Raw genomic sequence first — 17,234 nt, forward strand, 5'->3', positions numbered from 1 at the left:
TAAATATACCCGTCACGCTAACGGAAGCGGCTCCTAAAACTAGTGCGATAAGGACAAGGCGAAAAATCCTGCGTAAAAATATCAAAAATCGAGGTTTCGTACTCGACTGTTTCCTCCTCCAAAACTTAACCAATCGTAACCAAATTTGGAAATCTAAATGATTATGACATTATCTGTGTCGGACCGTTTTGCTTTTTTGACTAATTGATGTCAGTTTTGAATAGCACGCCTCTCATTGCGGCATAGTCAATTAGGCCATTTTGGCCATTTTTGAAGGGCTCTAGCGCCTTAAAAAACAAAAATATCAAAAAAAGCAAAACGGTCCGACACAGATATTGACAATATTAATCTGTGTTGAAAAAATCATTGTTCTAGCTTCAAAACCCACGGAGGAAACAGTCGAGTACGTTTGTATGGAGAAATGACCACTCCTGTTGGCTCTTAAATTTGACATTACGTGACAGTCTCTTTGACATTTTGACGTTACTTTTTTTGCTATATTTTTGCCACAGTTTTTTTTTAAATATCGATAGAATATTTTTGCTTCTCTTTCACTCATGCGTTGCGTAATCGAGTGACAGCAAGGGATAGAGGGAGTTATAGTCTGTTCAGCCATTTCCGTTAGTAGAAAATGCGCGAAGGAAATAGAACATTTGAATTTCGCACCTTTTTCTCCTGAAAAAGTTGGCTATAACAATGAAATCCTCTAAATAAATTTTGTATGGCAAATCAATTTTGTCAGTTAGCTAAACGCGTCAAATTAAAAAAAATTACCCATGAAAGCTCGATCTCCCAGACGTATAGCTGGTCAACCAAATCTTGTCAGTAAAAAAAGGCGCGAAATTCAAATTTTCTATGGGACGATATCCCTTCGCGCCTACATTTTTCAAATTTGCCGCCTTTTTCTACTGTCAAGATCTGGTTGACCAAGTATAGTTTATCATACCTTCTTCTACTGAATTTAAACTTAGTCTGATATCTTTTAACATTTCGTTAGACACTATTGCAAACTTGCTGCTAAAAAGGTCAGGGAAACAACATACTACATTACATTTCTCTATCCCTCTCAGCAGAAAGATCTCCTGAAATAGGTTAGGCTTAAAAACTAACCCCTTAAAACAGAAACGCCTTATTGAAAATGACTTATGTTAAAATACAAACTTACAAAACAAAACCAAAATCGTCTCTTCTCTTTTTTTATAGGGTCCGTCCAAGCGAACTCTACTGCACTACCTTTGAGGTTACTAAGTCCAGTGTGAGTGGTGTGTCACAATAAACGTCATGTTTTCAAAGAAATTTAACGTTGAAGATTTACCTTTTCACACTTTGTCGTTGTAAAGTACTAAAAGCCAAGGATGGCATATCAAAACTGAGACAGATAATCTAATTTCTTTTCGACGTGCACCTTCTTGAGCCAACGGCCAAAAATGTTTTTTATTGATCACGCCGAGTCAACCTTACCCAGGAAATGCGGAAATAAAGACCAAAGCATAGGCGCAGTACAAGAACAGTAGTGAATCTTCATAGAAATGTGCCGCTGCCGGCTTCAATGTGTGCGTGCGCGCCGGGCGCCGTGTACGCACGCGCTGCCACGCAACATTAGCATAATATACGGGGGAATACGGTGGCGGCAGTGTGGGCCGTACCGCGACTGTGATCGCGCGCATTCAAGTACGCTGCACGCCCGCTCGCATTTGCCTGCTCTTACCGGGCTTAATTTATACCTCATTTATGAATTGATAGAACATTTCATTATCCATATTAATATTACATATAAATGCGAAAGTGTGTCTGTCTGTTACCTCTTTACGCTTAAACCACTGAACCGATTTAGTTGAAATTTGGTATGAAGATAGTTTGAGTTCCGGGGAAAGACATAGGATATTTTTTATCTCAGAACTCACCCCTTAAGGGGGTGGAAATTTGTATGGGCAATCAATAACCTTTGATCCGATTTAGTTGAAATTTGGAATGAAGATAGTTTGAGTCCTGGGGAATGACATAGGGTAGTTTTTATCTCAAAAATCTCCCTTTAAAGGGGTGAAAAGGGGGGTGGAAGTTTGTATGGGGAATCGTTAAAAAGCAGATTGGGTAAAAATAAGCTACCCAAATTACTAACTCCACGCAGACGAAGTCGAGGCCAAAAGCTAGTATTATATAAATAGAAACCTATATAGTGCTACTCATAATACGCAAATAATATTTAACTAAAAATAAAAGTGACAACCCTAAAGATCGGCTTTCCTAGGATAGCGGTGCCGTCATATAGCGGCCGTCTCCATACTAAATAATACGGCTAAATATGGATGTCGTAGTATTTGTATGGAGACGGCCGCCATATGACGGCACCGCTATCGGAGGAAACCAAAGCTTAAGCGCCAACGCAAGAGTAGGTAAATAATTTGCCGAGCGGCCTTAGATTCACTACTGTTCTTAGTGTACTGTGGCATAGGCAAGGCAACGGCGCGGCGGCTTGGATAACTGCGCGTTTTATATATACTTGGTCAACCAGACCTTGTCAGTAGAAAAAGGCGGCAAATTTGAAAAATGTAGGCGCGAAGGGATATCGTCCCATAGAAAATTTGAATTTCGCGCCTTTTTCTACTGACAAGATTTGGTTGACCATCTATAACATTACAGTAGTAACTACAGTAAGTATCCGAACTTGGTGTCCATGACAACATTTTGTAAATCAATCAAAAACATTTTTTTAAGGGATTGAAGATATTATTTTATATAATTTAATTTCTATTAGCTGAGCATCGGTTAACAAGTTTCCACAAATTTAAATGAAACAAAGTTATAAAGGTTATATTTTTGGGAAAATAATAAAATACTAATGGCAACATTACTGCAGTTATCTTTTTAATAACAAAACCAATGAAGGCAAAGGAACATTCCAGAATGCTTAACATTACGCTAAAAAAATATGAATTTATCAATACGGCATTCATAATTACTTACCAATATAAATCAATAAACAGAAAGTATCTTTCTTGTTGTTTATCAAATTATTTTATGCCAAAAACATACATCTTTGAATTACATTTTGACAATGTGGCTGAATAGGCTGGCAACTTTCGTTCGACCAAAAAGAAGAAAACACGTTAAACTTGACGTGGACGAAAGCAGCTGGCCTATTTTAGAAAGAAGTTCAGCGGCACAATGTGTAAAAGATTTAATTCTACTGTATAATAAGTGATTAATCGTGGTGAAATTTAGGGTGCTGATGTTAAATTAGTAAAATAACATGGCCTTAAAACACGTAAGTGCATACTTCACTTAGCACAATCAAAAATTCAAGACAACTTATTGCGTGTAATCGCCGATGTTTTTGGTGTTTGCCGTTCTCGTCAATTGTAGCTTGGTATTTTACAGAAAATGTATGGAGTGTGGAGTTTGGTGGTGCTGGCAGCGCTGTGGAGTCCGTCTGCGGACGGGGCTGCGGTGATATCTATCGATTTGGGTTCGGAATGGTTGAAGATCGGGATCGTGTCACCGGGGGTGCCGATGGAGATAGTATTGAACAAGGAGTCGAAGAGGAAAACGCCGGCGGTCGTGGCGTTCAGAGGCGGCGTGCGGACGTTCGGAGAGGACGCCGTCACTGTCGGCGTGAGGTTCCCCAAGAATTCTTACAAGTACCTTCTGGATCTTCTTGGGAAGTCGTATGATCACCCGCTCGTGCAGGCTTACAAGTGAGTGACTGATATTTCGTACATTTCATATTTGTAAGGTTAGTTTTTGAAGTGTCATTGGCTAGATAACTAGTTTGGATAGGTACTTTGGGTAGAGTTCAGTGACCTTACATGATCTGCATACTTAGTTTCTGGCTTTGGATTGTTACTTTCTGAACATTTCCTAAATTTTATTTCTTTTACCAATATTGTTGTTAATAGTCCTGAAGACATTTCTATTTCATGAAGAATGAAGACTAATTAAAGACATGTTGATGAATATGAACTACAACTTTCATTACATTTCATTTTGTTACTAAGTAACAAATTTTTATAATGCCTAGCAAACATATGTACTCTTTCGATTTCAATACTTACCATTTTTACTGATAATGACAGAACTAAGCAGTGTTCTTGGCAGTGAATGTATTAAGAGCCAGAGTCGTCCATTTACCTAGAATATTTTACTTTTTTACAACTTATAAGGCTGTTAACATACATACACAAAATTTAAATAAAAACAGTAAAAATTACATTTTTAAATTACTTTCAACGAGATACATCCTATAAACTGCAACTCAAAGAAAGTTTTCATCTATAACAGGGAGCGCTTCCCCTATTACGAGATTGTGGAATCAGCGAGAGGGACTCCTGAGTTTGTCCACGATGAGAACACAAGGTTCACGCCCGAGGAGCTGGTCGCTCAGTTCTTGGCAAAGGCAAAGGACTTTGCTGAAATTAATCACGGTGAGTTTAACTTATGTATACTGCAAGTTAAATAACTGCTTGTAAAAATAGACTGTTTTAGTTTTAATATAAACCTTTATTATTATTATTATTATTCTATAAGCAGGCAGGCAGTTGTGACAACTGATATTGCCTGTATCCAGTAATCATTGACAGTTGTCATTGACAAGTTGATGTATAGGTGTGCTTGTCTAGTTGATTTTTAAATTGGTTCACATTTTGTGCTGAGACCACATCTTCAGGAAGTTTGTTCCAAGCCCTCACTACTCGGTTGCTCAAAAAGTGTTTGTATGGGTTACTGTGGGACTTATGCCTTTCTAACTTTAAGTGATGACCTCTCAGACGGGTGTTGTTGTTGCGCTTGAACATTTCATGAAAATCCTTGAGGTCATAGTGCCCAGAGAGTATTTTATACGTCTCTATTAGGTCTCCACGTTCTCTGCGGTGCTTAAGAGTAGTGAGCTTCAGTTCCTTCAGTCTCTCCTCATATGGTTTGTTCTTAAGTTGCCTTGGTAATTTCGTGAAACTCCGTTGCACCTTCTCCAGCATATCTATGTCCTTGGCAAAGTAAGGGCTCCAGGCTTGAAAAGCATACTCCAGTATGGGTCTGACGTACATTTTGTAAATTTTTAACATCATTTCTGGTATCAAGGTTTTGAAAGCTTTTCTAATGAGGTAAATGAGGCTTCTGGCTTTTTTTACCATTGTAGAGATGTGCTCTTCCCACTTTAAATCCTCTGAGATCCTAACGCCTAGGTCAGTTTGTGTTTTTACAGCCGTTAGTGGGGTGCCATCCAAGTTGTAAGTCAGGCGGGGGTTCCGATTTCCTATGTGAAGTATAGTACATTTGGCAGAGTTCAGATTGATTAGCCATTCTTTAGACCAGCTTGCTAATGCATCCAAATCATCTTGTAGATGGCTGTAGTCTACGAGTGGGTTAGCAAATAACTTGGTGTCATCCGCAAAGGCACTAATACTGCATTTTAGGCGACATGGAAGATCAACAGTATACAGTATATAAAGCACGGGGCCCAAAACTGAACCCTGTGGTACTCCACTATGTATCTCTCGTTGCCGTGACTTGGTCTCACCAACTCTAACTTTAAAGGTTCTGTGCTTTAGGAAGGCCCTTATCCATAATAATAGTTTCCCACGGATTCCCAAATGTTCCAATTTGTGGAGTAGCCTCTCTGTGGGAACTTTGTCGAAGGCCTTTTCATAGTCAAGGTAAATGACATCAGTAGGGTCTCTCTTGTTAAAACTTTTACTCCAGGCAGAGAGGCAAGACAGCAAGTTAGACACTGTGGAACGATGCGGGCAGAAACCATGCTGTTGGTCCCCTATCACACTGTGCAGGGCAAGCAATCACACTTTAGGGCAGAACTTTATGCAATAACCTTGTAGTCCTAGTATATAGTTGGTCAAACCAATTTGTCAGTAAATAAGAACAAAAAAAACTATACTCAACTTTTTCTTTTGGGTGCTAGTACTAGTGTAAGACAAAGATAGTATGATTATCTCTGTCTATGTTTGAAATTAGACAGTCCTTTGTCAAACTATATCTCTCATCTGAGTCTAGCTCTTGTCTATTACAATCAAAACCTCTTCATGCAGATACTCGACAAGTGCTTGAAGCACTTAAACATACTTTCTTCAAAATTTGCAAATCATTTTTTTCCCCTGGCATATTTATCTAAGACTAGTGGAAATGCAGTATTTGAGTATTATTTATTTATTTAATGATTGTTGTTAGGTTAGGTTAGGTTGTTAAGCCAAAACTATGTCGGGTGTCAGTGCATCGTCCTCAGCTGGGTCAGGATAGGAGAGAAGAGGGCAGCGCTGAAATATGTGCTCAGTGGTTTGTTCCTCTTCGCCACACTTGCAGATTTGAGTATTATGTTGTCATCAATCAAATTGATCTGATGATCGAAACCGCCGAAACCGGAGATAGCCATTCGAACTCTGTGATAACCTTATTTGTTAAAATCATCTTTATGAATAAGTAGATGACTGTTGAAAGAAAAGTATAGTCTGTGATAAAAGCTTGTATCACAAATGAAATGATTGAATAACAAACTTATTTGTTCTCAGGCCAACAAATCAGCGAGTGTGTCATAACAGTACCTGGCTACTTTAACCAGGCGGAGCGGCGAGCCATGAAGGAGGCGGCTGGTTTAGCCGGGCTTACAGTCTTACAGTTGATCAATGACTACACAGCTATTGGTATCAACTATGGAATCTTCCGGAGGAAGGTGAGATTTATTTATTAATTTTTTACTAGGGGACATTTTACACAGATCAACGTAGCCCCAGAATAAGCAAAGCTATAGCTGGTCGAGCAAATCTTGTCAGTAAAATAAAGCGCGAAATTAAAATTTTCTATGGGACGATATCCCTTTGCGCCTACATTTTTCAAATTTGCCGCCTTTTTCTACTGACAAGATCTGCTTGATCAAGTATAGTACTACGGGTGCTAGATTTGTTCTTCGCTGGCAAAATCAGGAGGCTACAGCAAAGTTTTACTCTCTCTGTCTATATCACCTTTGTTTATTAGAGTGACAGAGATAGATGAACCAGTAACTTAAGGATGTTGTTGGCGACTGGCTGGCGTGCGACCTCTTTTATACCTTTTTAATTTGTATTTCTAATTTGAATCCTTGTCGATGTCAGACTGCCTGTCACCGTGATACTGATATCATCTTTGTGTTTGATTTTATTTATTAAAATACTTAATCATATAACATCTACGAGTTTCCATCATATCCATCAATACAGTCCACCCCATTAGCTATCAGATGTCTAGAATGATTGTTTTATATTTGTAATTTTTGTCATTCTCAGAAAAAGGTACCACTGTTTGTCAATAGGCGGGTCTACATACCTAAAACGAGCCGCCTCGTGAGGGATTTGCCGCGCGAAGTAGCTCGGTCTGTGTAGACGTGCCTCGGCTGAATTGCCTCGGGCGAGGCACGTCTCCACCGACCGAGCTGCTACGCGCGGCAAATACGTCGCGAGGCGGCTCCTGTGTGGAGCGCGTTATTAACTTATGTTTGAGAGTGACCGTTTATAGTGTTCCGTAACTCAAAAGGAAAAACGGAACCCTTATAGGATCACTCCTGTTTGTCTGTTCGATCATCCCCCCCCTATCTCCAAAACTACTGGCTCTAAAATTTTGAATAAAATACACAAAATAGTTCTTTACCTATAGATGACAGGAAAACCTATTTGAAATTTGCAGTCAAGCGTGAGTCGGACTTAAAGATAAGATAAGATAAGATAAAGATAAAGATAGTGTAAGTGTTTGCTCAGCTGTTGGGCGCTCATATAGTTGAAATGTTAAATACGAGGTTTATTTACATATTTACGGCGTTATTCATAAACGTCTGCTAAGTTAATCAGCTGATGATCGTCGTTTGTCCCTCTCTATGACATAACGACAGATAGGGACAAACGATCATCATTAACTGATTAAGTTAGCAGCCGTTTATGAATAACGCCATTTAACTTTATTGTAGGTACGAAATAACATAGAAATGGAGGACTTCATTCCAGAGCCACTAAAGTCTATTTTTTTATTCGGTAGACTAAAATGACATTTCATAGTATGAGATGACACATGATGTTCATACTACGAAATGTCATTTCAGTCTACGGAATAAAAAATAGACTTTAGTCACAGGGCGGACACGCCATCAAAAATGATTTGCGTTTATATGTGTGCGCGGCACGTCTGTACACGCGTCATTGAGTTTCTGACGGAATCCTGACATGCTCTCAGTAGAGCGACTTACGCACACATTCATGTCGCGGGCGAGGTAATCCGAATCGGGGCGGGGCGGTGCGTGTCCGTTCTGTATGATAATACTATTACTTATTCTGTGCTTTAGTTTATTTATATGCAGCCATTACTTATCGTGGTATTGATGAAGTAGAACAAAATCTCAATTTTTAGGGTTCCGTACCCAAAGGGTAAAAACGGGACCCTATTACTAAGACTCCGCTGTCCGTCCGTCCGTCTGTCCGTCGGTCCGTCCGTCCGTCCGTCCGTCCGTCCGTCCGTCCGTCCGTCCGTCTGTCACCAGGCTGTATCTCACGAACCGTGGTAGCTAGACAGTTGAAATTTTCACAGATGATGTATTTCTGTTGCCGCTATAACAACAAATACTAAAAACAGAATAAAATAAAGATTTAAGTGGGGCTCCCATACAACAAACGTGATTTTTGACCGAAGTTAAGCTACGTCGGGCGGGGTCAGTACTTGGATGGGTGACCGTTTTTTTTGCTTGTTTTGCTCTATTTTTTGTTGATGGTGCGGAACCCTCCGTGCGCGAGTCCGACTCGCACTTGGCCGCTTTTTTTTAATTAAGTCGTACATCGTTTTGTTCAGGAAATCAACGACACTCCATGGCAGGCGCTGTTCTTCGACATGGGCGCGGGCTCCACCAAGGCGGCCCTGGTCGAGTACAAGAACGTGAAGGTCAAGGACCGCGGCTACGTGGAGACTGTGCCGCAAATGCAAGTTCTAGGCGTCGCTTACGACAGGTACATAAGATTTCTATCTGTCTATATAGCCTTTTATTTCCGATCCTTGGGTACAGCGGTTATTAAGTCGATATTATCTTTTTTACCACAATATTAAAATATTGGGGGACATCTTACACAGATCAACCTAGCCCCAAACTAAGCAAAGCTTGTACTATGGGTACTAGGCGACGATATACATACTTATATAGATAAATACATACTTATATACATAGAAAACATCCATGACTCCGGAACAAATATTAGTGTTTATCACACAAATAAATGCCCTTACCGGGATTCGAACCCAGGACCATCGGCTTAGCAGGCAGGGTCACTACCCACTAGGCCAGACCGGTCGTCAAAAATATGTCCCGCAGTTCGGTGTGCCTGTTGGCATAGGCCTCCTCCAACCTTCTCCACCGTACTCTGTCCTCTGCAACTCTGGACCAGACATAAGATATACTTTATTCGTAAACACAAACACACGGGAGAAAATTAAAAAAAAAAACAATGAAACGAGAAAGTCGTATGAAATGCCCTTATCTCAGTATGACGTTGACGACTTTCAGCGCTGATCATCAGGTGAAAAGTAGTAGATTATACTGTTGAATTCACAATATCTTTACAAGACAACGTTTCAAAAATACATTTACACGCCTCGAAGGCACTGACAATACTCGTAAGGTTGTTTAATTTATTTTTGGAGTGTTGGCTTGTAAGTACGTTTGAAAAGAAAAGAAAAGAAAAGAAAAGAAAATATTTATTAGTAACATCGTTACAAGTCGGTTTATAACCGACTCGACCGTGCAACAAGGGCACAAATTAGCCAGTTCTTTCCAAGGCAATTTATCAAATTATCAGTCCAGTCCGAGCTGACTCGGAAGCTTGATAAACTCTTGTGGTACTAATTGGTATTCGAACCAGAGCGACTAGCCAAGGTGACAATCGCTATCGCTTCGACAACGAAACGCTTTGTCTCTCTATCACTCTTCCACATTAGTGCGACAGTGACAGTTGCTTTTCGATCGCTACGGAGCGTAAGCGATTGGCATGTTGGCTACGCAGCTAGGCCCTGTTGACAACATGCCAATCGCTCACGCTACGTAGCGAACGAAACTAATATGGACGAGTGATAGACAGAAAACAATTCGATGGCGAAGCGATAGCGATCGTCACCTTGGCTAGGCCGCCTGCTCCGTTCTGCGATATTTATGACTAATGCGCGGACGACGGATGCAATATACGTCAAAATCATGTCAAACGATGAACGTAATTAAAATTGGTTTAAATAAGACAACATGATTTTGACGTATATTGCATCCATCGTCCGCCCATTATTTATGACCCAACCATCCCAATTAGACCGTTTATACTGATTTTTTTTCAGAACCCTCGGCGGTTTCGAAATCACACTCCGTCTCCGCGAGCACCTTATCAAGGCTTGGGAGGCCCAGGGCGGCGGCGACGTGCGGGCCTCGCCTCGGGCCATGGAGAAACTCCTCCTCGAGGCCGAGAGGCTCAAGATAGTGCTGTCGGCCAATACCGAGCATTACGCGCAGATCGAGAGCTTGCTGGATGACAAGGACTTTAAACACATGGTAAGTAACGTTGGAGAAATGTTATTAAAGCATTTAGGCCTCCCCTGATATGAAAAAACTCCGCTAGGCCGAGAGGCTCAAGATAGTGTTGTCGGCCAATACTGAGCATTACGCGCAGATCGAGAGCTTGCTGGATGACAAGGACTTTAAACACATGGTAAGTAACGTGGAGAAATGTTATTAAAGCATTTAGGCCTCCCCTGATATGGAGAAACTCCTCCGCGAGGCCGAGAGGCTCAAGATAGTGTTATTGGCTAATATCGAGCATTACGCGCAGATTGAGAGCTTGCTGGACGACAAGAACTTTACATTCGGTAAGTCGGTCGGTAAGGTCGCCTGGAAGAGATCGCTCTTTAGCGATAAGATATATTGCTCGTATTGTCTACCGTAGTTTCATTTATATGCATAATTTATGTATAGAGGCGGATCATGGTTAGTTATATGTATGCATTTTTATTGACACGTTTGTGCAAAGCGTGGCCAGAGTCCGTTCCATTTGTTATTGGTGAACAATAATGAATATTTGTATTGTATTGTATTGTATTGTATTGTGAGTCTCGGTCAGGTCGAGTCCTCGTGTACTGTTTTATACATACTTTACGACTTTTTTTTCTTCACTTAGCACGGTCTTTGACATATATTGTAAGACATTGGCGTTTATGTCGTCTTTTACAATATGGAGCTGGCATTTCTCGATTTCCCCCCTATCGCCTCGCGAGGAAATTGCTGTGCGGAGCGATTAGGTCTATTGAGACGCGCCTCGCCCGAGGCATTGCGTCTCGCGGCACGTCTATATAGACCGAGGTGCCTCGCGCGGCAACTTCCTTGCGAGGCGGCTCGTTCCGAGGGCCCCGCCGAAGAAAAGTACAGGCAGCGATAAAAGCTTGTATTAGAATAGTTATTTGTACAACAAGAGATCAAAGTTTGATATTTCTTCGAGTGCTTATTTTGAGTCCCGTGCAAGCGAAAGATTCTATACTCTCTACGCTCGTGAATCTAATTTAGAATCTTGACGTAGTAAGGGACTCAAAAGCGCACGAGATGTAAATAACTTTGATCATCTCGTGTAGTTCACAAAACTTTTCACCTCAGCAGTGAGAACATATTAAGAGAACCCGAAAAATGTATTCCTTCTTCATCACTTACCTATTCACTCATGTTTTCTTAAGATATACCAACAATTAAGTTTTCACCTCAGCAGCTCGAACAAGGGTACTTTGCTACTTAAAAACAGTGAGCAAAGTCGCATTTTGCTCACTGTTTTTAAGTAGTAAAGTACCCTTGTTCGAGCTGCTGAGGTGAAAATGAAATGTTTGACAAAAACCTACTGTATTGTCAGGTATCCCGAGCGGAGCTGGACGCGCTGTGCGCGGATCTGTGGCCGCGCGTGTCGTCGGTGCTGGCGCGCGCGGCGGCGGGCGCGGGCCCCGCGAGACTAGTGCTCGCCGGCGGCGCGGCGCGCGTGCCCGGCGTGCTGGCCGCGCTCAAGGACCAAGGCCTAGAGCCCAGCCGGTCCATCAACGCCGACGAGGCCGTCGCCATGGGCGCCGTCTACAGGTACGTCCCTTGCGGCTCCAATTGTACGAGTTTCGTTACGTTGCGCCATTTGACCGGTCGCTTCTAGTGGTCGGTTGATATATCGGTGCTTCGCGCGGTGCTTCGGCCTGTCCAGAATTGGTGACTCGACTTGTGCGACTACGTGTCCCGGACACCCCCAGGATAGCCCTCGGACCGCGGCGACGCGATCTGTCGGCTTTACCGGCGGGACGCACCGTGTCACGATTGTACCTGATTGTTATTCGTAATAATTATATGTACCTGCTTGGTATATGCTAATGTTAAGTTTCATGACGCATTGGATCCGTCTGTAAAGTCATGTAAACATTTTTCAAATAAAATAATAAATAATATCTAGTAAACCCTAATATTCGCCGGGCCCCCCGCGTTCCTGACGAAGGACCCCCGATCCTATTATACCGGGGGCGACCCTGACATATGACGACCCTAGTTGTCGATTTCGAAGATTTCTTGACGCCCCCTGCCCCGTCCCCCTGACCCGCGATTGACCGGTTAAACCAAGTATTCCCACGGTTCCCATAAAAATTTGACCCCGGGTTAACAGTTTAACGAGTTAACCCCGAGTTAATAGAACGATGCGAGGGGCCCTTCCTTAGTGTCATGTTGATATCGTTTTTCCGCAGGGCCGCATCACTCGCCACGGGCTACAAGGTGGCGCCACTGAACGTGAAGGACGCGGTGCTGCTGCCCGTGCAAGTCGTGTTCACGCGACACGTCGACGGGACGGACAAACTGGTGAGTTACACTTTCACAACTTAGATAAAGATAAAGATAAAAGATTTTTATTCGCGACGTTCACAAAACATGTACGAACATGTACAGACAACAACAGCAAGAACAGAGGAGAACAATAAGTGTGCATCACGAAATGGACCCAACTCAGCATAATGCTAGCTATAAAGCCAGCGTAGGGCCCATTCGGTGATGCCACGACAGATGACACAAAAAGATACATATTAAAACATTTGCAAAAGATACACAGAAGAAGTAATTAAGAAAACGGAGAATACAAAAATTTATACATGAAAACGAATTAAGAATACAAACAAAACAAAAAGAAAAGAAAAACATAAACATAGACAAAAATTTATAATAGACTTACTATATACAATAAATCGTTCACCTAATGTGCTGCCTCGTACTGACTGAGCGAGCAACCCAACGAGGCAACTCCACGAGGCAAATCGGTCAGGACGTGCCTCGCAGGAAAACGCACGTGCTGCCTCGCCCGAATGTGCCGCGGCCCGAGCCGAGCGATGTCAGTTTTAGTTTTAGTCAATGCTCAAAGACGCTTTAGAACGTTCATTCTTTCCTAAACTGACACTTTTACATCTCTAAAGAATTTTAGTATTTGTCAATTGTTTATTATTATTATAGTTTTTTATTGTGTTTTCAACATTTAGAGACTGCATGTATACATCTCTAATAAATTATCTTATATTTCATTTATTTCATATATGTAATTGTTTTTGTAATTTTGGCTAATTTTATTGTATGTAAAAAATTTAGGTACAGTCGACTACAAAGAGATGTATCCACTTTTTTACCTTACTGCCTTGTAATAAGGTGAAAAAGTGGATACATATCTTTGTAGTCGACCCTACGTGTAAAAGTGCCCCTGTCTGTATAACTGTGGCCAATTTGCTGATTAAATGTTTGATGTTTGACTCGCTTCAGCAATTATGAATACTTTGTTATAATTATCTTAATTTTGTAAACTTGTTTTCCTTCATCTGCCATCAAATATATCAAAGCGGCCAAAGTGCTCACAAATATCTCAAGCATCTAAACACGCCTCTATTGTCAAGACGCTAGAGTGAGTGTTCAGATATTTTTGAGCATCTCGGCCGCTTCGATGTATCTGATGGCGACTGTACCAGCATGTGTTCTCTATAAATATGAGTAATTAAATCTTCGTTTACTGATTTCAGGAATCGGTAAGAATTATTTAAAAGGATATAAGGGGGAATTATATTTGTTACATTAACAGTGTGAATTTTCCTATACTAACCTACATACTTTACTGTTTATTATATTATAATGTACATTTTATTAATAGGCCTAAAAAGAGAAATTCTTGGTTTCTTGTCAGAGTATTTTAAAAACTGATTTTGATTTTTTGGCAAATGTTGGTTTGGTAAATGTGAAATTATATTACATACTTCATACTTCAATAATACGGGTTATGGGTTGTCGGCATATGGTATTAGGTACAAAGTTGTTTTTTTTATTATTTTCATTAACCACATAAAATGCTGTTTTGAAGCTTACTGCAGTGGCGGCGTGTTAGTCTAAAAATCAGACAAGCCGATGGGAACCGAGTTCTATAGACGCCCGACCACTGACAGGCTGTCCCACAGACAAGACATCCTCCAGACTTCTGCCACAAATATACGATAGTTTTACTCCATTTTCGAGTCAAAGTGTCTTTGTGTGACGTCCGTGTGTTTGAACGGACCAATCACGGCACGGGACTCGCTCACCTCGTCCCCCGCACTCCAGTATTTTTGGCATCATCGGTTTCATGATATAATTGCTCTAAACGCCGTCTAGAGGATTCCTAGTCTATGGGCTGTCCTTTTGAAGGCTGGCTTTGAAGTTGCCACCTGTGGTCGCCTCGGCCACATTTAACCTGAGCGAGATAAATCTTTAACTAATCTTGTTACAGATCAAGAGAACCCTCTTCAGCGCAATGAACCCCTACCCGCAGAAGAAGGTCATCACCTTCAACAAGCACACCGACGATTTTTCCTTCAACGTCAACTACGCCGAGCTCGACCACATCCCGCCCTCCGAGATCCCCAACATTGGCTCTCTCAACCTCACACAAGTCCTCCTCAGCGGAGTAGGCGCGGCCCTCAACAAGCACACGGCCGACAACGTCGAACACAAGGGCATCAAGGCACACTTCAACATGGACGACTCCGGGATCCTCAGTCTAGTCAACGTGGAATTCGTAGCGGAGAAAACCGTCACAGAAGACAAGGACAGCACTCTCTCTAAACTCGGCAGCACCATCAGCAAGCTCTTCGGCTCCGATGAGGCTGAGAAGACGGAAGAGACAGAAAAGGCACCGGATGCGGAAAAGAATGACACCGCCAACGCTAATGAAGGAGACAGAAATGCTACGGAACCTGAAGCTAAACCTAAACCGAAGATTGTAGTTCTTAAAGAACCTATCAAAACTGATGAACGAGTCCTAGTCCTTCAACCGCTGACTCAAGAACAATTCAAAGCTTCGAAAGCTAAAATATCCGAGCTGGACGCTATAGACAAAAAACGGGCTGACAGAGAATCCGCACTGAACAGTTTAGAGGCGTTTGTCGTCGACGCCCAGATGAAAATGGGCATGGAAGAATTTGCAGAGTGCGGTACCCCTGAACAGATCGAGGAAGTCAAGAAGTTATGTTCAGAAACTTCTGAATGGCTCTATGAAGACGGCTACGAAGCTCCGACAGAACTCTATGAGGAGAAACTAGCTTTGATCAAGGAGAAAACTAACCCTATCTTCTATAAGCATTGGGAGCATAGAGAAAGACCAGACGCTATTGCCGCCCTGCGCAACATGCTGAACACTTCCAATGAATTCCTGAAATCTGCAAAGAATTTCACTCAAGAAGTCAATCCAGAGAAAGACATGTTCACTCAGGTAGAAATAACAGTTTTAGAAAAGAAAATAGAGGAGACTAGAGCGTGGTTGGACAAGTCTATCAAAGAACAGAACGCATTGAAAAATAATGAGGAAATTAAACTGACTATTGATAGCATAAGAGAGAAGATGGGCGGTTTGGACAGAGAAGTTAAATATCTGGTGAATAAAATGAAGATTTGGAGGCCTAAAAAGCCAATTAAGAAGGAGAACAAAACTGAGGAAACTATAGAAGTTACAGAGGATACAAAAGAATGGAAAGTAGAGGAAAGTGTAGAAAAGCCAGTGGTAGACGAGAAGCAAGAAGAGGGAATTAAGGAAGAGGTAAAAGCGACGGAAACGCCGCAGCTAGGTGATGGCAAAGACAAACATTCCGAGTTATAATAGTGAGGTTTTAATTTAACCTAATTTATTTTTTACCTTCCAAGTCCGTGTGACTTGTTCGCTTTTCGCATTACACCTTAAACTTTAATAATTTTGCGCGATTTCAATCCATTCATTCGGTTACTGAGATGGGCTGATATTGAGCAAGAGACCTATCTCTGAGACCCTTATGCCATTAAGGGCCACTTGCACCATTCACTAACCCAGGGTTAACCGGTAAATCCCAGAGTTACCATGGTTACCAGTACAATTTGACACTGGGTTATCGGTTTAGCTGCTTAACGCTGGTTTAGTTGGATGGTGTAAGTGGTGCTTAGGAGGTGCAAGCAGTGTTGTGAATAACGCTCATTTCGAGGCTTAAAGGCTCGAATCCTCGAGAGGCTTAACGCCTCGGCAAAGACGATTTTTTACATCCATACGCGTAAAATAAATGAATACAATCCTCAAATATAGTCGAGTCTAAGAGTCTTGAGGGCTCGAGTCTTTGAGCCTAAAAATAAGCGTTATACACAACACTGGGTGCAATAACTTCATTACATTACTTTCTTGTATCGATCCGTTGAAAACATTCGTGTCATCGTTGTGTTGTGTTATTTTTTGTTTTGTTGTCATAAAATGTATACATTTTTTTATCTTATTTCAATGGATGAAGTTAACATTTGGATACCTACGGTGCATGCGCCAAAGAGGACCCGGTTCTTAGCTACGTTTAAGTATTGGGTTCAAATTTTTTTTGCGTCCATGTTTGCTAGTACCATAGACAAAACTGCAAGTTCATATTAAACATGACACAAATTAAAAATAACAATAACTATGGGTCTGTTTGGCGCATATACCTTATATACAGGGTGCCCAGTAATTAATGGATAACCATCTAACCACCAACAGGGCACCTTAGGCTGATCCAGAAAATGCACTTATAGGTCTAGTAAAAGTTTCGTGGTTTTCGAGATAATCGAACTTTTCTGTCTTTTTTAATAGCTATTCCATACTTCAAATTTAGAAAAGTGCGACTATCTCGAAAACCACGAAACTTTTACTAGACCTATAAGTGCATTTTCTGGACCAGCCTAAGGTGCC

At 41.5% G+C, this 17,234-nt stretch overlaps 1 protein-coding gene across 1 annotated transcript; it reads left to right on the plus strand.

Annotated features, from left to right (window-relative positions):
- The first annotated feature begins 3,074 nt into the window (after positions 1-3,074).
- LOC134653600 (hypoxia up-regulated protein 1) lies at positions 3,075-16,260 on the plus strand. Its single transcript, XM_063508998.1, has 9 exons — positions 3,075-3,265; positions 3,379-3,695; positions 4,279-4,421; positions 6,513-6,673; positions 8,809-8,963; positions 10,333-10,543; positions 11,883-12,100; positions 12,745-12,856; positions 14,790-16,260. Exons 1-9 carry the CDS (start codon positions 3,251-3,253, stop codon positions 16,152-16,154), a joined length of 2,697 nt encoding a protein of 898 aa, XP_063365068.1. The 5' UTR covers positions 3,075-3,250; the 3' UTR covers positions 16,155-16,260.
- The last annotated feature ends 974 nt before the right edge of the window (positions 16,261-17,234 follow it).

Source organism: Cydia amplana, chromosome 13 (assembly GCF_948474715.1).
Source record: "Cydia amplana chromosome 13, ilCydAmpl1.1, whole genome shotgun sequence".
NCBI lineage: Eukaryota > Metazoa > Arthropoda > Insecta > Lepidoptera > Tortricidae > Cydia > Cydia amplana.

What these genes read in the sequence shown, in the direction of transcription:
- LOC134653600 (XM_063508998.1), top strand. An exon ending in CTAGGCGTCGCTTACGACAG is followed by an intron (nt 8,964 to 10,332) that starts GTACATAAGATT and finishes ATTTTTTTTCAG; the next exon opens with AACCCTCGGCGGTTTCGAAA. An exon ending in GCCATGGGCGCCGTCTACAG is followed by an intron (nt 12,101 to 12,744) that starts GTACGTCCCTTG and finishes GTTTTTCCGCAG; the next exon opens with GGCCGCATCACTCGCCACGG.